This window comes from Nanorana parkeri, unplaced genomic scaffold (assembly GCF_000935625.1).
Source record: "Nanorana parkeri isolate BGI_ZX_2015 unplaced genomic scaffold, ASM93562v1 scaffold50, whole genome shotgun sequence".
Classification (NCBI taxonomy): Eukaryota; Metazoa; Chordata; class Amphibia; order Anura; family Dicroglossidae; genus Nanorana; species Nanorana parkeri.
The window spans coordinates 1128024-1148280 of NW_017306318.1; the positions used below are offsets into that span (position 1 = coordinate 1128024).

A 20257-nucleotide genomic window follows, 5' to 3' on the forward strand; every position below is an offset into this window, starting at 1 on the left:
ATTGGATGCAGAGTGGCCACAATGTGCTCTTGCATACAGCAATGTACTTTGGGTATTGGTGGGCCGAGTGATTTCACACATATTGGTACCTGCATAGTTCCACCTCTAGTTTTTTTACTTCTGCTGACCTCTTTTGCCAGGTTTTTTTTTACTTTTAATGGCCACAGTCCAGGAGATACAAAACTTGCCCTTTGCTTAAAAAGGGTGAGGAAAGAACAAGTCAGCAGCAGCACCTATATTTCTATCATATATATATATGTTTTTTTTATTAAAGCAACAGTAAGCACATCTGGAGTTGGCTCTATCGTTAGTGTCAGATACAGTGTTACAGTGGTATATGCTTTGTCACAGTGGTATATGCTTTGTCAAGAGTATATCGTCATGTATGTCTCTACTGAGAAAGTTCCTGTGATAACTAAAATTGTATTTTCCTTCACTTTGGAGCAAGCTCAGCTCTTGTCCTTGTGGCTTCAGAGCAGGAACTGAGAAGAAAGATCCCCAAAGTAACACAGCATACAAAAGAAGTAGTTGGGGCAACTCAGAATAATAACATGCTGGATTAGTGTGATCCTAGTTCCCCCTTTCGGCTAACAAGGGGGGGGGGGGGGGGGGCGCAACCGGACTCCTCCCCCCCCTTCCCTTTGTTAGCCGACGGAGCCACTTGGGGAAGGGGGGTGGGGGGGGAGGAGGAGTCCGGTGACGTCGATGTCCGCAACGTCACTGGATCACCGACGGGACTCCCGGAAGCTGGCGGAGAGGTGAGTGTTTATTAGGGATCAAAATAATTTTAATCGATCAAAAAGTTTAACGATTAATCGAGAAATGAATGTTTAATTTCCTCAGCCCTAAATAAAACTTAAGAAGAATTTAAAAAAATAAAAATGGTAAAAGCATGACATTGTTTTGGGAAGGGGTGAACAAAAAGCAAGAGTTATTGCATTGCATTGCTACAACCTCAGCTGCAGTATATGCAGTTCACAACCAGGTTTGGATAAGATCCGATTTATCTTTTCCCTAAAGACACTGGATCACAAGATCTACCCAATTTTGGAGCAGGATTTGTAACAGAGAGAAGCCATTACTAGATTTACTACTTTTAGACCAAAACAGAACACTAGAAGACATTGCTCCTCCTCCACCAGAAGTACAAGGTAAGGAAAAAAAAAAAAGTGAAGTGTGCAAAACCTTACCCTCAATCAACCCCTCATACCTTATATATTCCTTGTAATGTCCAAGGGAGTTTTTCCTTTCTAGAAGAGAACGTTCTTCTGATACTATATCTGAATACTTAGTTTCAAATCCATATACTAAAAAAGAGAATTAAACACAAACTGAAATCTAAGGCATTTAAAAAGGAATTTGCCAAATCATTACACCCAAGGTGGGTATCTTAGCCCATTGGTTCTCAACCTGTGGGTGACCGTGTGCCTTCTGTTGCGCTAGGTGAGAGGCTCTTGAGCCTCCCCTAGCACAGAAGTGTCAATTCTCCTGCCGCTCAGCCAGATGTCATTGCAGCAGCCGCGGCCCGGGAGGAGGAGAGAGCAGGCTTTTTTGTTGTTCTAGATTTAGCCTTGCTTCCGGCAAGCAGGACTAAATGTACAACAGGGGAGCCAGTGAAGTGATTTCATCGGCTGTGCAGCCACCTACATCACTTATAAATTAGCCTGTTTCTTCATGCCAACCCCCACTGGTCCATCCCCTCCGCTGGTCTCCTTCCTGCCATGGTTTTCAGGACACCCTGCTCTTCTGGGGGACATGGGACAAATTACTTCAAGATGGAGAGTGGGGAGCACACCGGAGAAGTTCCATTCTCCGGTCTTCCCCGTGTGAACACAGACAGGAACAATGTACACACATCCTTCCCCTCTCAGCTGGCACAATGCTGTGCTAGAACTCCTGTATTGAAGGTGACAGGTTCAATAAAGAGAACCTGTCAACTCCAAATGCTATCACTTAGGGGCTTGTTAGCTCCTGTGTGATAGCAATAAAGTGAAATGAAAAAAAGTAAAAAGATTAAATACATTTAAAATTGCTAAAAAGTAAAAGAAAAAATTATATAAAAATAATTAACAAAGTAAATTAAAAAAAGTGATAAAAGTAAACAAAAGAAAATTATAAAAATAACAAAGTAAAAGAAAATTATTATAATTTTATTGTTGGGGGTCACCACAACTTGGGGAATGTTACCAAAGGGGCACGGTCTTAGAAAGGTTGAGAACCACTGTCTTAGCCCCACCACTGGCACTATACTCAATGCCCAACTCAACTGTAAAAATATGGTGTGTTATCGTGTGAACACCATAAAATCCTTTTTTGAGTGCATTGAAGGACACATAAGTAGTTTATTGTCTGGTTATACTGGCATCTACTAGAGGATTGGACACTGGCAAAAAGAAACCATCGGCCAGCCAATCCCTCCTGTAACCATCATGCCTGTTTTGTACCACATCAATACCAAGAGCAAGGTAGGGCATATGTCCCCCAATGAACTCAAAGAAAAGGATTTTAGGTACATACTTATTTTCTTTCTTATCCATTGAGGTATACAAAGTCCTATACTGTCAAAAAAGTAGTCCAACTAAAAAGGTGTGGACAACAGGGCCCAAGAAGAAGAAAAAAAAAAAACCAACAACTTGGGACTGCCTGCAGATCCACCCAAAGGTCATTACATCTGAAGCTGGAATCGGATGAGGCCGAAATATCTAACTAGTAAAACAGAGAACAGGTGAACAGAACAGCACTTGACAGCCTTCACAGGATGGGTGAAACCCAATCCTGCAAACCATAGGCTTGGATAATGGTCTGCTGTAGCCACCTAAAGCTGGTTGAAAGAGAAGCTGGTGTACATTTTTTGGGTCATCTAGGATGACAAAAATTGACTTATTTCCTGAAAGAAAGAGAAGCTACCCAATCGGCTTGCACAGCCCCAATCACATTCAGACAATGGTGGGAAAATTTATTTTGTTAAAATGGAGATAAACAGGAGGGACTGAAGAATAATTCTGGCTCTTGGTGAAAGGCAGGAACTACCTTAGCTTGGAGGTCATGGTCCTTTGTACCACCTTGTCCATGTGGAAGACCAAATAAAGTGTTCCTTACAGGATAAGGCTGCCAGCACGGAAACTTGTGGGTGGTGATCGTAAGAAGAAACACCACCTTATGGGCAAGAGTAATAGGGTAATTATCCCTAATAGGTTCAAAGGGTGTTGTTAAAGTGCCAAGAGAACCAAAATCAGATCTTCGGGAGCCACATGGGAGATACCTTGCAAAAAGGTCTTTATCAAAGAATGGAATGCCAACTGTTTCCTTAACAGGAGGTCATTTAAATATCCCACAATGTGAATGCCCTAAGAGTGCAGTAATGCTAGTACAGGGCCCAACAACAGAGATGCAGAAGATAGGTGGAATAGCAGGGCCACAAACTGGCAATGCAGAGGGCTCACAGCAAAGCACAGGAATCACTGGTGCTCTAGAAAGATGGGCACATGCAGGTATGCACCCTTGGTGTCCACTGAGGCCAAAAAGGTCTCCCTGATGGCGGAAGGCTTTGACAGATCTGGTGGACTTGATATAAAGAGCCTTGAGATGTGTAAACAGGATAGAGTGGAACCCCAGAATCTGTTCTGCCACAAGAACTGGGGCAATGACACTGTTTCAGAAGATCGGCTAGTGCTAAAGGGAGATCTACTAATCTGTGTAGCAAAACAGGCAGGTTGGAATCCATGAAATATGATGAGTGTGGAAAAACACCTGCAAACCACCTCCCATACCTAAGTATCTGATATCCAGGATGTGAAAGTGTCCCCAAAAGCTAATAGAAGTTCCCCCAATTTTGAAAGTGGGGGCTCACCCTCATGCTGTAGAAGACTTGTCTGAAGGTTTAAAAGATTTAGTATTCCAAAACCTGTCAGAGAGAAATGGGCAGTGTAGTCTCCAGCCACTCATCAGTGGGGTAGTTAAAGACAGGCGCATATTCTACTGGAATAGTGAACCCTTTCTTGGGAAGGAATACTACCAGATCGAGAGGGGGTTGACCACTTTTAACATGGCTTTCCACAAACAGGGTTAATAAGTATGTGTGAGGTACAAACATTATGTCAGAATACTTCAGGTCCCAATAGAAGAAGTTCTAAGAGTAGCAGGTGCACCAGTGAGGTATTGGCAGTCTTAGAAGCTCTAAACGGAGAAAAGCGCTGGAAGAAAAGACAAGCGAATCCTCTCACTTTAAGGTCGTACATACTGCATCGAAAGTCAAAATGTTTTTTTTCTCATTTAGTTTAGAAGTGATAGCAACGATTGCCACTCTTAGGCAGGTTTGTCTCCAGAAATGCCAGAGGCTCTGTACCTGGAATGCTCTCCAAGGGCTAACTTGTTACCAAAATGAGGTCTGGAGAGTGTCTCATGTGGAACCCAGTGCCTGAAGGTAAACTTCCAGGCTAGCCCTGTAACATCCAGTCCAACAGGGTCCAGGCATGGCACTCCGATGCTACGCTGAGCCTAGGCCGAACTGGATAGCTGGGCATGTGGAGAGCCCAGCTCATACAGTAATATAGCAGGAATCTTGAAGAAAAATGTCAGCCAAAAGGATTGACTTTTCTCAGCAGAACTTTATAAAAAACACTTTCAATTGCAAATTTAAACAGACCAAAGGGGAAGCACATGAGAGAAGTTGTTAAGGGTTTACATACACTAACTACATACTGGTTTCAGGCCACGGACATTACATGGCTTGCATGAGAGTTCGCCAACATGCCTTTTGGTAGCTGCTGGACGGTGTCTTCTATCATTTGGGGACTATTGGTGAGATTGCAGGGAGTTCCCGATTCTGCACAGCTCCAGAGCCCATTATGAAAGGCTCCCACCAGCCTGATAGATTTTTTTTTATTATAGAGACTTTAATAGGAAGAACTGGAACACAAACAGAGATTATGACAGGAAAATCTTATGTTGGAGTATCCAAGACATATAGGAAGCCAGGGGATACCAGCAAGCTTTCCCCACAGTCAAAATATAGTTTTAGGTGGATTGACCAGTTACCAAAAATTTTAAGGTGCAAGAAAAACTTCAAAGCACTGACCAAACCTGTTCTCAGAAAGCATTTATAGAAACCTGGGAGGTCATGGGAGGCTGCTGTTGCTCTGAAATTGTCAGTTGTCCGTTTGTCATGTTAAGCCTATGACTTTGATGAATTCTGAGTCAGTGACCCAGAACAAATATGTAGCTCAGCAGTGATGACCACTTGCTGTATGCTTGTGTCAAGTGCGAGTTTTACAGAAGATGTCAGACGTGCAACTAGCATTTTTGGAATCTTTGTATGTCTCCCATTACAGGTTTGCATTATTGTTTTCAAAGATCTGGTTTGAGCAACTTTGCCTGGAAATTTCAACAAGACATTATCACCTCTCAGCAGATTTTCTTTAACATTTTATGTATTCCCACAATTGAGATGGTGAGCTTCTTTTACACTGTGGTCAAAACAGATTTTGCTGCTCACTGGATGTCTGGAAAACCTGATTCATTGGTGGCTCTTGACAAACGCAGTTGGGAAACACTGTTGTCAAGGATAAAATGCATTTCAGTAAACAGTAAAACTCACAATGTTGCTACCCTAACTGCAGAGGTTGAGACAATTATACACAAAGGCTTACTCCAATTACCAAGTCAGAATTAAATCCAACTTCAGGCAACATTTATTTTTTGAGATTCTGGACAGCGCAGGGAAGGGTGGGAACCACCTTGCCATATGTGGTCTGTGTACCCATTCGTACGATGTCCCCTTATTTTCTGTTGAGGCAGGAAGTAGTGGGAGATCTCTTTAGTGGAGATGGTCTGGGTTTTCCTGTCCCAGTGACAATCGCTCCCTTTTATTTATTTTCCTGCCATCAAAAGGTGAATCTCTCCAACAAGTTTACAGATGGCAATAAAAACTTTAGGCATTTACTCACTAAGCCTATCCAAAACTTAAAAAAAAAAAGTCTGAAGTTGTGATTTGAGAAAGTTTTCTTTTAAAGGAAATGTTTAGATTTATTAAAAACAGAGAACACTGATTACTTAATATACAAGTAATTTTGTACTTTATCAAAAATCACATCTTGGTTTCAATCTGCATCCACTTCCTGCAATGGGCATTCAAAAATAAAATCTTTTTCTTTCTTGCATTCACGGCAACTGTCTTCAGTGTTTCGTCAGAATATCTTGGAGTTGTCATTTTCCTGCTTCTGTAGCCGACTCACTACCCGTCTCAGAACTCTGTTTGGAGCTGTAGGTCTAATTACAAGCAGTTGTTGAATATAACATAACATGACCATCAATGTCCTTCGATTTATTGCACAAAGATGACCATGTATGGAAAAAAATAAAATCATAGAAATGGGAGGACATTGCTGAGCTGGAGGGGGCGTTTTTGATTCTCTTAGTATCACAGTTTCACCTTAAAGTGACATTAAACCCTCAGATTTTTTAACATAAAACAATACTGTAATGTGCGCCTTACTGTAATCCATGGTTGTTTCCCTTCTCTTTGCTGCTCTTGCTTTTAAATCTGTATCTGTTCTCATGCTGAGTAGAACTTCTGTTTTGCAGCAGACTGCCTTGTCTCTGAAAGGGATACATGGTGTCTGTGTGTTGGTTTGCAACCTGAGCCAGCACTACAGGAAGAGGCACCCAGCTGCAAAGGGAAGTTCTCCCCAAGCATGAGAAGACATGAGGATTTAAAAAGGAAGAGCAGCAAAGAGAAGGGAAACTACCATGGATTACAGTAAGGCGCACATTACAGTATTGGTTTATGTTACAAAATCTGAGGGTTTAATGTCACTTTAAGATGAAAATTGGACCAATGAAGATTCCACTTAAGGACCCATTTAGGGTCTGAAATGAGGACCATCTGTGTTTGTCATTATCAAATAACAAGCTTCGCTAAGTGAAAGAGAACAGGTTAAAAATCAAAGTGACAAGCCAATCAGATGCCATGGGCAAAGGCAGTACGCTCAGATACCCCTGATTAAATTTGTGCATCCGCCTCTTAATTATGCACACAGTTTTGGGTCAGATTTTGAATGAAATAACAGCACATCATTCTTCAGCTTCCGGTAATTTGTATAGGCACCAGAAGGGAGATCTTAGCACAATGGTCCAATAACTATGGGCGCTGGGCCTGTGCACCAATACCAGCATATACTTCTTGAGAACACCTCCATAAGGCCACACTTAGGTCAAGCGACACTGGCGGAAGTCAGAATAGGGACCTCTGGAGGGAAATTCCACTCTTCTGACACCACAACAAGCTGCTGGTTGATCGAAAGCATCAAAAAGTTTTGTCATTGAAATATTGGTTTTGGGTCACTGGCATGCTTTATCATCCAACATCTCAGATGATCCTTAGCAAGGAGATCCGCCTACATACTATGAAGACAACCGGCTTTTCACTAGAGTGCGGCTGGTGCAAATAAAGATGCTGGAAAAACAATATATTGGCTTCCTGAGCGGTTTCTCCTGAGGCATCCGGGAGCCAAGAGACAAAGAGGAAGCCTGAAAGTAGAAACTCACCTTGCATCAAAAGCAGCAAAGGCCCTGAGGTGGTGAAACACATTAAAGACAACTAAATAGAGCCAGAACAAATACATGTATCCCACTGTTGAGAGAGATTAAAAAAAAAGCAAAGGATATATTTAACACATCAGCTTTTTACCCAAAATGAGTTCGGGTCTACTGATCTATCAAAAGGTAACTGGTCGTATATGATATATACCGAGACTACCATTGTTGACCTCTTTTTCTACAAATGATAGTTACCAGGAAGTTTGGTTTCCCCAGGACTTCTGTACCATGAGTTCCTGATCTCATTTTTGAATAAGCTGCGGCTTACATTTACCAGCTCTCTGACTCCTACCTACTGAAGCCAGGGGATCCTCATGACCGCAAAACAAAAAGCAATGTCAGCCTACGTAATTCCCTCAAGAAAGGTTTGCTGCTTGTGGAGAAATTGAGCTACGTAACGGAGTGTGACTAAAAAAAATAAATAAAATGAAAAAAAGAATTTAAAATAGGTATTTCCAAGGATAAAACGACTAGCACTTTGTAGCAAAATTTTGTTTATGTAGAAACAAGCCAGGTTCTTGCATTTGGATAGAGATTTAAATGAGTTCAAGCTAAAAGTTAAAAAGCACGATGAAGCCACAGTGGGTCACACCATGACGACCCACTTTTAAAGTGGTTAAATTTGCAACATTTGTACATTTTCTTTTTTTAACTAAACAATTTTTTTTTATTTTTTTTTACCTTTTTGTAAACCAGGAAGAAAAAAAAATAACTAGTACTACAGATCGATTTGCCCGATGTCCGAACGAGCGCAGGAGGGGAAAGGGGGCAAAGGTGACATTTGCTGTACAGAGTAATTTTTTTTTTTGACATACTTACATCTTTAGCTCATTGTACAGGGCACAGCCAAAATCAAGGCACAAAGATCTTCTACAAGTTATTTTTTTTTTCAATAAAGTTGTACAAAATAATACATTTTACATTCTGTACAAAGAATAATCCAGCAGTAAAATAAAAAAAAAACAAAAACAAAAAAAAAACAAACACAAAATAAAAAAAAAGTGTAGGGAAGTGGGGTGTTGCACAGAAGGAAAAAGGAAGTGATCATGTTCGTGCGGATAGGTCTAACATTCTGTTCAGGACTGAAGATTTAAAGATCACACAAAAGGTCATCTAAGGATAAAGTGGAGTGGTGGTGGGGTGAGGAGGAAGGCACAAAAAAATAAAATAAAAAAAAAAGCATGGTTAACTGTGACCAAATTAAAATGGCCAGGGCTTTTATTTAGAAAATAAATACATTGATATGTTTAAATTCATATCCAGGTATTTATTATTTTCTCTAAAGAAAAAAATAAAAATAAAAAAAAATTAAAAAGGAAAAGAAAACAATGGCACCATTGTGAAAGGCAAAATAAATTACCTCTTGCAACTACACACCCAACGGTGGCAGATCAGTGATACCAAGACAATTTTTTCTTTCTTTTTTTTTTTTACAGTCAAGAGTCAGGTGTCCAACTGTACAGTCCCTCAATTCCAGCTGCATTTGTATACCTTACATTAAGTCAAAATCCTCCACGCGCACTGCATTTAATGTTGGCATTTTGAAAGGGAGAGGGGGTGTAAAGGGGGGAGAGGTCAAGGGAAGATTTGGCGCCAGCCCGTGCTGTTTCAGGGCATCGAGGGGGGTGAAGGGCAGCAAGCTAACAGTTCCACAATTGTCCGGCAGCAAGGAAACAAGTAAAAACAGGTGCAAGCTGGAGAGGGAGTTTGCACGCAGGTTTTTTTTTTCCCTCCCTTGATGGGTGAATTGTTTCCCCCGCCCCCTTTATTTTTTTATAGATTTTTTTGTTTGTTTTTCTGTGGGATTTTTGCAGTTTCATTTCTTTTTTTAATTGAATTAAGAGTCCAGGAAAAAAAAAAAGGAAAAAATATATAGACGAATCTCTCCATCACAACAGTTCGTACTGACGGAGGTGCATCCTTTGGATAATGTCCCGACAATCATTAAAAACCCTTCGAATATTTTCCGTGTCCACCGCACATGTGAAGTGAGGGTAACAGTAGTGCCGGCCGTCTCCGCTTGCTGTACTGATTCTCTGCAGGGAAAGAAAAAAGACATGTAATGGAATGTATGCAAATGTTCTTGAGGCCGTACAGCCATTTCAGGATTAAAAGAGGCTCATAAATGGCAGCTGGGCACTGCTTTGACAGTCATAACATTTCTTCCATGCAATACAGTTTTGTTTTTATAAACAACCAACATTTACTGACCATTGAAGTATACGTGTCATAAATATTTAAATACAAGAGGTCACTACGTCGCCCAGAAGAAGGGACAGTGCGTGGCCCAGAAACGTTGGCTGTATGACGCATGTGACAATAAAAAGTGCTTTAGTTCTTGCGCATATCTGAGTGCTGGAGACTACTATTATGTGTGTGAAGGGGGGTGTAGAGATATGATCCATTGAAAAAGGCATCTGAAACAATATGCAAATCTTGACCTTTCCTTCAAAATTAAACTTGGCTCCACCTCCTCCGAAGCCTCCCTAAGGACGTTCCTTAGTCCCCGTTCACACCTTTGCAATGTGTGAACATGCGCTAAATTATTTGTTAACGGCACCCCAAAAGTGCCCAGTCAAAGGTGTATTTTTTCCCCGTGCAGCACCCATAGTGCTAACACGGACAGTGTGAACATGGACTCAGTGACGTGTGGCCTCACCAAAACGAGAGCAGAGGTGAGCAAGGCGAAGCTTGGCTTCACAGAACAGTCCACATTTGCATACAATTTTAGCTGCATGCGTCTCTGGATCTTTGCTCATCATTTTGTCTTGCTTTTTCACTGAAGACAACCTGTCCTTATATGTTTCTCATCATGCTTTTCTGCTTGAATTGCTCAGGTTTGTGACAAGTTTAATTTAAATGCTAGCATGTAAAGCTTCAGCGCGCTATTGTCCTAAGCACTAAATTCAGAAAAAAGAGCCAAACATTTAAGGGAGCTTTGTTATTTGTAGCAACTTGTCATAAGTTCATCCATGTTACTCCGCTATGCAATAGAGGAATACGCTATGGTTTTCGCCGCATGTAGCAAGAGATTACCGTGTTGATTAGGACCTAGCAAATACACAAAATTCTAACTGGCATAGTCTGCAAGTTATTTCTGCTTTCGACACAGACACATAATTAAATACAGACACTTACAAACCTGCATCTTCCGAGAGCTGCTGAAGAAGTACGTCGCTCTATCTAAATACTAGGGCCTGCTCTGATGTCGCTTGAATTACAAATGATTATGGACATCTTTACAGCTATGGAAATAGCATGGAGCTTGAGCCTCTCCAAAGGGTCCAGTAAAAATCAAATAATAAAAAAAAAAAAACAACAGGATAAAGCAATACTTACAAGAAACTCATCTCTAATAAAGTACTTGGCCCTTGTGACTCTGGGGTCTTCCTCAGCCTCTGGATTTGCTAGAAACAAACAAACAAAAAAAGTTGAAAGGATTAAAAGATGTAAAGAGTTCAAGTGACTTTTACGTTAAGGAAAAAAAAAAAGCCAGACAGTCCTGATCAGCAAAGCTTTGCAGCTTACTGGTAGGCTCAGAGCTTGTCAATTACCTCCTGCCTCCACAAGGCACATAGGTATGTGTTAAAAGCAGGCAAGCAAACTTTGAGCACAACCAGCAAGTGCTAAAATATTGCCTGATCAATACAGTTTTAATGTCCAGTCAGAGCAAGGGCACTAAAAGCCGATACAGGTATGTGAAGGTACCTCTAGGTTCCAGCACTGTGATTTAGGCAAGACGATCTAAATAATCTAACCTATATCTATCAACAAGTACATAGCACATTACATAGGTTTAGTTAATCTAAGAGCGATTGTAATGTATATGACCAGCTTTACACTAAAAAGGGAAAGTGTAGTAATTTACACCAGCAAAAAAAAAAAAACTACCCGTAGCCATGTTATATATCACTATGGGATCAACATCTATAAACAAGGACACAAGTATAAAAATATAGAACACTGACATATCACAGAAGTTTCCTACATGTATGTTTAAATGTGTAAGACCCCACTAAATACTACATTTTAAAACGTTTATTTTTTACTCCTTTTGCTACAATTTGCTAATTTTGTGCACACATACTGAAAATGCACATTTTTACGTAATGAACGTTCACTCAAAACATTGTTCTGAAAGCAAAGGCCTTCTAGAATAAAAAGGTAGTAGCAGCAATTTCTTATATCACAGAATACTTGAGCTATTGTTTATCAAATCTCTATTTTCAGCAAAAAAAACTAAACAAAAACACATTACATTCCATATTTTTTGATAAAATATAATGAGGTTGCATTGATTAAAAAGATACCAAATACGCAAAGCTTCATAATTGTGCCGGCCCATGAAATGGCAAAAAAATAAAGTAACCAAAACTGACCAGAAGGGACGCTTTAAAAGCACTTATGGGTCATGAGTTATCAGTGAGTGATGGCCCTAAAATGATTGCTCTCAGTCCATGGTGTGATGCCCAGTATGTGCGTGCACCCAATATGTGCATTTGCCTGTGCGTGTACATGGGTCTAGGGGTATCTTTACAAATGTTTTTTGTTAATTGAACTTGAATTTTTTTGAATAGGATTCTTTCTAGGTATTATAATGGATTGTGTCGATAGGCAAATGTAGCTCACTTTTAGGTCCATTCCACTTGCATTTAAGATCCGTTTGAGATGCTTCTAAAATCATGTAAAGATCATAGACAGGTGCCTATGACCTGCAGTTCACATCCTAAGCTGCATTAAGCTGCTGCTTTTGTATTCCTATTGACTTGTATGGGGAGAGAAGTAGTTCTGAAGTAAACCTGTTAAACTTCACCCACCCATCATTATACCAAAACCATTTCTATAGTTCAGCAACAGCACAGATAAACCCATACCATCATCTGGGGTGGTGTAACGAGCAAACTCTGGAAAGTAGTCCTCGATTTTCGATTTCCCAGCCAAAACCTTCTCAGCAAGGAGATCTTGTTTATTCAAGAAGAGAATGACTGAAATTGTCCGTAGCCATCTACAATGCACAAAAAAAATTTGATTTCTCATAACACTGAAGCAGCAATCCAATCAAAACAGAGCACATACACACAAAGAGACGTATCTCCTTCCCATTCACACTTCTGGAGGATGTGATCTGTAGAGAGATCTTCTAGAGCAGTGGTTCTCAACCTGTGTAACCTCAGGACCCACATTTGTCCTTGGTCATGAAGTCGCGACCCAAGTCGCACCGCATTGGAACGCACGGCATTGAGGTACCGCACGTTCCGATGCGGGCAATCAAGTCATCTGTAGAGAAACTCCTAAAAAATTATAATTGTAAATAAATGACGCGTATGTACCTATTGTTCCAGATGCTTTTGAAGAGGTTTAGTGCTTCCTGGAGTCTGTTGGTCTGATTGTCCTCTCGGATCACCATATTTTTAACTCTGATTAAAATGTTTTAAAACATCACAGTCGACTTGCAAAGGTCTTAAACAAGTTTGTCATATACAGTAGGTGCCTCGGATGACCTCATATTCCAAAGACTCCTAAATCAGTGCTCGTCAACACATTTGGAACAACGTTCCACAGCGGATATCATTTTGTTTCATTGGTCAAGAGACATGGACTCTTTCATGTGAAAGTGTAAATAGATCTCTGCAAAGTGACTTAATTACATTGACGGTGCAAGGAGCAGACTTGTAAGGGGAGCCACAGAGTCCTATGACAACCCTGAAAGAGTTAACAGCTCAATTTGGTGAGACTGGAGTGATTATGCATACAAATATTGGCCAGGTGGTTCACTAGTGCCTCATTATTCATTATTATAACTTACATGACATCCCCTTTACAGTTTGCCAGGATTCTATGGTCTGATAAGACCACAGCTGATCCTTTTGGCCATCAGATAGACTAAACATGCTTGACATAAACCAAATGGGGCACAGTCATAAAAGCTTCATCCCCACTGTGAAGCATGATGGTGGCAGCATTATGCTTTAATGCTTCTCTGCAGCAGGCCCTAAAAAGGCTTGTCATGGTAGAATAAAGAAACCGCAGCGTAATCATGGAGGAAAACCCGATGTAGTCTGCAAGAAACCTGAGACTTGCGAGAGGATTGTCTTGTAACAGAACAACAGCTCCAAGGGTGAAGCCAACACTACACAAAAATGGCTCATAAAAACAAATGTTAATGCTCTGGAATGGCCATGTCAAAGTTCAGATTTTAATTTGTGGCTGGACTTGAAAGGGCTGTTCACTTATGATCCCAATACAACCTGACAGAGCCAAAAGCAGCTTTGCAAAAGTAAATGGGAAACATTTGTAGTGAAAAGCTGACAGAGGCCCATTGACACTCAGAGCTGAAACTGCAGCTCAACTTGCATCTGTAATGACCACTGTGATTCAATCTGCTATGAAAATTCGATATAACTTCTTCAGGGGTGAATACATTTTACAGGCCCTGCATATGAATTTAGCTTACTAGTAAGTACAACCCTTCCTTTCTTACTACATATACACTGGCTTCTTTTCCAACCATTCCTCTGTATCACTCTTGTAGAAAAAAGGGTCGGACCTATTTACATCTCTTGCTATGGGATTCAACCTCACCCAGCTCACAAAAGATCTGTGCTGTATCCCATGGCAACACATCTGATGAAGAATACACACACACACACACCACTGCTATATGTGCATAAAAATGAATTACCTTTGAAACAAATGAATAACGTAAGCCATAGCTGTTCACGATGTACTATACTTTATGCTATATCAATAATAGTGGTGCACGGTGCTTGATGTTTATGGTTCCTGTTATGCCAATACATGTCTATGGACAAAGACCTGCCAACAGACCGTGACTGACCAATCTTGATTGATTTTTGCCCAGCAGCCATTCAGCGAAAGATGTGGACCTGCCCTGTCTGAAAAGGCAACTACAGACAGCACCTAGAATTCTACTGATTTAATTTTATATCTTTCAAATAGCAAGCAAATATTACAAAAAATACAAAAAGACAAAAACAACTTCAAGTAAACCTCATAGTAATAAGTCAAAATGTGCACTTGTAAACTCTACGTGAAAGATATCCAACATCATAGCTTTGGTTTTTGTATAAGAAGCAATGATGGATAACTTACCATTAAAGCACTGAATCCATTTTCTGCGCTCATCACGCTGACCCCCGACATCAAACATGCTGCAGGAAAAATGAAAACAGTTAAAGAAGAATTTCAGGCAAATATGTAAAATACCCTTCCAGTTCACTTATATGCTCAAGTCCAGAGATCAACTAAATCAAAACAAACTTGGGTTAGTGTACCTCCTTGAAATAAGAGTTGCACAGCAGTTGAAAGTTGTAACCTGTTTTACAGTTGCAATGTTTGCTCTGTAAGCTTATGTGTGGGATGGGGGAGAAGTGACAAGAAGCTTAAACAGGCACAGGCTCTGAAGTCCATGGTCATCTTCCTAATGCCATTTTATTCCTGAAAGCTCTCATGCTTGAACAGGCAAAGATCGAATAGATCAGATACGAAAGATGTGGCTTGTCAGAGGTTGAAATGTAGGAAGTAACTCCAGTGCAACATAACTCTCTTTATTATGACCCAGCTGGCCATACATGGAGCAAATTAAATCTGGTTGCTGATGAACAGGCCATTCATTCATTCCAGGTATTTATATAGCGCCGACAATCTACGCAGCGCTTTTACAGAGTGTACATTCACTTTCAGTCCCTGCCCTCAAGGAGCTTACAATCCAAGGTCCCTATATCACAGGGGTGCCCATTAAGTAGATCGTGATCTACCAGTAGCTCTCAAAGCTGATCCTGGTAGATCACGAAGGGTGTGAATGGTGGTCCCTTTTTTCCATTTTGGTATATTTCTTTAGCTGTGCACACATTATTACCTATTACCCTGAGTCTGCTGAGCCCAGCTCCCTGACACTTTCTGGTGGATTCTGGTGGTTGTAGTGCTATGTATTACATCAAAGAATATTAGTTTACACAGCCTGTTGCAAAATACAGCAAGGTGAGCCGGGAGAGACAGCCAGGGGAGAGAGAGGAGAGCCAGCCGGGAAAGAGAGCGAGGAGAGCCAGCCGGGAGAGAGAGCGAGGAGAGCCAGCCGGGAGAGAGAGCGAGGAGAGCCAGCCGGGAGAGAGAGCGAGGAGAGCCAGCCGGGAGAGAGAGCGAGGAGAGCCAGCCGGGAGAGAGAGCGAGGAGAGCCAGCCGGGAGAGAGAGCGAGGAGAGCCAGCCGGGAGAGAGAGCGAGGAGAGCCAGCCGGGAGAGAGAGCGAGGAGAGCCAGCCGGGAGAGAGAGCGAGGAGAGCCAGCCGGGAGAGAGAGCGAGGAGAGCCAGCCGGGAGAGAGAGCGAGGAGAGCCAGCCGGGAGAGAGAGCGAGGAGAGCCAGCCGGGAGAGAGAGCGAGGAGAGCCAGCCGGGAGAGAGAGCGAGGAGAGCCAGCCGGGAGAGAGAGCGAGGAGAGCCAGCCGGGAGAGAGAGCGAGGAGAGCCAGCCGGGAGAGAGAGCGAGGAGAGCCAGCCGGGAGAGAGAGCGAGGAGAGCCAGCCGGGAGAGAGAGCGAGGAGAGCCAGCCGGGAGAGAGAGCGAGGAGAGCCAGCCGGGAGAGAGAGCGAGGAGAGCCAGCCGGGAGAGAGAGCGAGGAGAGCCAGCCGGGAGAGAGAGCGAGGAGAGCCAGCCGGGAGAGAGAGCGAGGAGAGCCAGCCGGGAGAGAGAGCGAGGAGAGCCAGCCGGGAGAGAGAGCGAGGAGAGCCAGCCGGGAGAGAGAGCGAGGAGAGCCAGCCGGGAGAGAGAGCGAGGAGAGCCAGCCGGGAGAGAGAGCGAGGAGAGCCAGCCGGGAGAGAGAGCGAGGAGAGCCAGCCGGGAGAGAGAGCGAGGAGAGCCAGCCGGGAGAGAGAGCGAGGAGAGCCAGCCGGGAGAGAGAGCGAGGAGAGCCAGCCGGGAGAGAGAGCGAGGAGAGCCAGCCGGGAGAGAGAGCGAGGAGAGCCAGCCGGGAGAGAGAGCGAGGAGAGCCAGCCGGGAGAGAGAGCGAGGAGAGCCAGCCGGGAGAGAGAGCGAGGAGAGCCAGCCGGGAGAGAGAGCGAGGAGAGCCAGCCGGGAGAGAGAGCGAGGAGAGCCAGCCGGGAGAGAGAGCGAGGAGAGCCAGCCGGGAGAGAGAGCGAGGAGAGCCAGCCGGGAGAGAGAGCGAGGAGAGCCAGCCGGGAGAGAGAGCGAGGAGAGCCAGCCGGGAGAGAGAGCGAGGAGAGCCAGCCGGGAGAGAGAGCGAGGAGAGCCAGCCGGGAGAGAGAGCGAGGAGAGCCAGCCGGGAGAGAGAGCGAGGAGAGCCAGCCGGGAGAGAGAGCGAGGAGAGCCAGCCGGGAGAGAGAGCGAGGAGAGCCAGCCGGGAGAGAGAGCGAGGAGAGCCAGCCGGGAGAGAGAGCGAGGAGAGCCAGCCGGGAGAGAGAGCGAGGAGAGCCAGCCGGGAGAGAGAGCGAGGAGAGCCAGCCGGGAGAGAGAGCGAGGAGAGCCAGCCGGGAGAGAGAGCGAGGAGAGCCAGCCGGGAGAGAGAGCGAGGAGAGCCAGCCGGGAGAGAGAGCGAGGAGAGCCAGCCGGGAGAGAGAGCGAGGAGAGCCAGCCGGGAGAGAGAGCGAGGAGAGCCAGCCGGGAGAGAGAGCGAGGAGAGCCAGCCGGGAGAGAGAGCGAGGAGAGCCAGCCGGGAGAGAGAGCGAGGAGAGCCAGCCGGGAGAGAGAGAGAGCGAAGGAGTTTTTTTCCTTGGTAGATCCCGTGTAGCTCGCCATTTGAAAAGTAGATCTTAACACAAAAATTGTGGGCACCCCTGCTATATCACATGCATACATACAGGGACAATTTAGACAGGAGCCAATTTTCAAGCATGTCTTTGGAGTGTGGGAGGAAACCGGAGTACCCGGAGGAAACCCACGCAAGCACAGGGAGAACATGCAAACTCATTGCAGATAGTGACCTGGCCGGGATTCGAACCAGGGACCTCCAGTGCTGCAAGGCAAAACTCTAATTGTGAGTGGCCCTGTTGGCACCACTGCACAAAACTCGATTTTTCAAAAGTTTGACTTTGTCAAAGATGCTGGTCTGAAAATGTTCAGCCAACCAGTGCCTGTATCCAATAAGGGCTGCTGAATACATTATCTAGCAGGGAAAATTCATTCCATTTTTTTTTTATTCAGCCATCAGCCTGAACGAAAAGTGGCTCTGCTAAGAGCCCTTAGGCCTTGTTCACACCAAATGCAGAGCAGATCCGGTCAGGTTTCTGCACATGCACGCTAGTCTTTTAGATGCGTTTTTAAAAAAAAGTTTAAAATGGGCTTTCAGTGCGTTCCAGGCATTTGCATGTGTTTTTGATGCGTTTTCAGATCAAGAGCAGGTAAAATAGGGCCTGCTTCAGTTTTTTCACCTGCTCTGGAACTGCAAGCTGTGATGTGAACTGGAGCAAAAAATGCCATTGGAATACATTGGAGGCAGTTTTGATCCGGTCTGCAACTGATCTGCTCTGCGCTTGGTGTGAACAAGGCCTTATGATACTTATGCACAGTTCTCATTTCCTATAATACTGGATTGAACATATAACAAGGAGTGTTACTTACTGAAAGTTCACTTTGTCAACTTGAAACTTTGTTTCAAATATTCCTGATGTCAGGACTCTGCACCGTAGCAAGTCCTAGAAGGAAAAGAATAGGAAAAATAAGTACTAGATTAGTAGGAATATTGAGAGCACAATGCATTGTCTCTTAGAAAGGAGATAACAAAGAGTTTACAGCATTCTAATGCCATCCGAACCAAAATACTAAAACCATATGATCTACCAAAGCAATGCAAGTAACTACTAAAGAAAAAAAACGAAAAAAACAGGCAAATGCATAGAAACTGCATTTAAAGCAAGACCGTGCAGGTCAAAATAACAGTGTTATTGTTTTTAAATTGCCCCCTCCTCCTACTTTCCTTTGCTCTTCCACCATTCCGTTCAGCCATCTTGAGCAAAGGAAATATCTGGTACTTCTGGGGAGCTTGTGACAGCGCTGATGATTGTGCCACCAGAGGGAATCAGGGGAACCATAGCGCTGTCTGTTTTTGCTCCCAACCGCTGTCCGCAACTCCAGCAGCACAATCTTCCCTCACCACATAGCTCGGTTTAGCTTGGTTTAGAGAATGGACATCCATTGTCACCAGCAACAGTTGTTTGTGTGCCCATGTGGATTCTGCATGGGAATAGAAGGTTTACCTGAAGATTTGCGACCCCCAGCATCCCAGCTGTAAAGGTGGCTATAAGACAGTAGAAGGCAGCTAACTGTGCAGAGTTAATCTGGCGGCTAAACTGCACACAACCTTTCTACCAATGGATCAGGCAATTGTTCCTTTAAGGTTGCAGGTACTTCAAGTCAACCTCTCAGCCTGTCAAGATTGTGTCAGGGATGGGTGATTAGATCTTTCCAAAAGAGTTTAATGCTGGCTAGAATTGACTGATCTGACTGTTCTGTGAAACCATTGATTTCTCCATGCTTATGAAACCTACCCATGAATCATTCTCTACTACCATTTTGACAGATTCTATGAAAGTGATCAAACGGATTGAAAAATTCAAGCTGACTGTTATAAATCGCTCTCTCCATACAACAAATGTTCAAGTGGTCAGTGGCATTAGAATTGGACGTGTTCACAGCCAACATCAGACTGCTGCGAAGGCTTGACAGGGAATCAAACCTTGCATCATGCACCCAAAACAAAAAAATAAAATGGCATAGATAAGAGAAAAGTTGATTTAACATACAAGCAGATTAAATCTGGTGTACAGGGGGTGCACTCACCTGGTCAGAGGGTGTGTAGTCATTCTGTTGCACAATGTCGATTTTATCTAGAAAACTGGGCAGACAAAAAAAAAGGTGAGCTTAGCAGTCAGTCGACTCTTTATTAATAGCCAGTACAAGCTATTAAACACAATCATACAACATTTTAAACAGTGAAAACTATTTAAACAATACATTAAGTTTTCAGCCTTTGCAGCCAAACCTTTTTAGTTAAAGTATGCAGAACTGATGGAGCTGTTGCCTAGAGCAACCATAAAGTTTTGCAAAGTTTCATTAGAAAGATGAAACCAGACAATGTTTTGTTCCAGCAAGGACAGATTTTGTTCCAGCAAGGATTTGTGAATAAATTGTGACAAGAGGTTACATAAAACTGTATCCAATGTACACACTTAACTCATATAGCTAGAGACATTTTAACGTCACAGTCTAAGACTTGGCACAGACATTTTTTGGTTGAACTGGTAGCAGACTGGCCACCCATCAACATAAATCAAGATGGAAACGGATGGCAGCCTGGGATTCAGGGCACTACCAGTAATGGAGACACCAGGGGTCTTTGCTGTAAATTGTTATACATCTGTAGGGTACAAATGTATAACAATGGATCTAACAAATTGTAATTCTTAAAAAAAAAAATCAATAGTATTTGTTTTTGAAAAGTCCTTTTGATCCTTTTCATGGCTACATTCACATTGGGAGGAGACAAAATACCATAGAGCCAATAAGGGTTTTTTACCAACAGGCCAACAGGTGAGGAGACCAACAGAATGACCTAAACACAATGTGGGTACCTCATACCTGTTCAATCAGCAATCTGGGAGGGAGTTATCAGTTTATACAGAATTGTTTCAGAT

At 43.1% G+C, this 20257-nt stretch overlaps 1 protein-coding gene across 3 annotated transcripts in view; it reads right to left on the reverse strand.

Annotated features, from left to right (window-relative positions):
• Positions 1 to 9053: 9053 nt before the first annotated feature.
• The window catches only part of GNAS (GNAS complex locus), a 125818-nt gene continuing 114614 nt past the window's right edge, over positions 9054 to 20257 (reverse strand). For all 3 annotated transcript variants that reach the window (XM_018574636.1, XM_018574643.1, XM_018574650.1), the window contains 8 exons: positions 19404 to 19458; positions 18186 to 18259; positions 14693 to 14768; positions 13845 to 13863; positions 12927 to 13011; positions 12471 to 12601; positions 10936 to 11003; positions 9054 to 9632 (listed from right to left, as the gene is read on the reverse strand). In XM_018574636.1, coding sequence (XP_018430138.1) covers positions 9486 to 9632; positions 10936 to 11003; positions 12471 to 12601; positions 12927 to 13011; positions 13845 to 13863; positions 14693 to 14768; positions 18186 to 18259; positions 19404 to 19458 — 655 coding nt within the window. In that variant the 3' untranslated portion in view covers positions 9054 to 9485. The remainder of the gene's footprint in view (positions 9633 to 10935; positions 11004 to 12470; positions 12602 to 12926; positions 13012 to 13844; positions 13864 to 14692; positions 14769 to 18185; positions 18260 to 19403; positions 19459 to 20257) is intronic.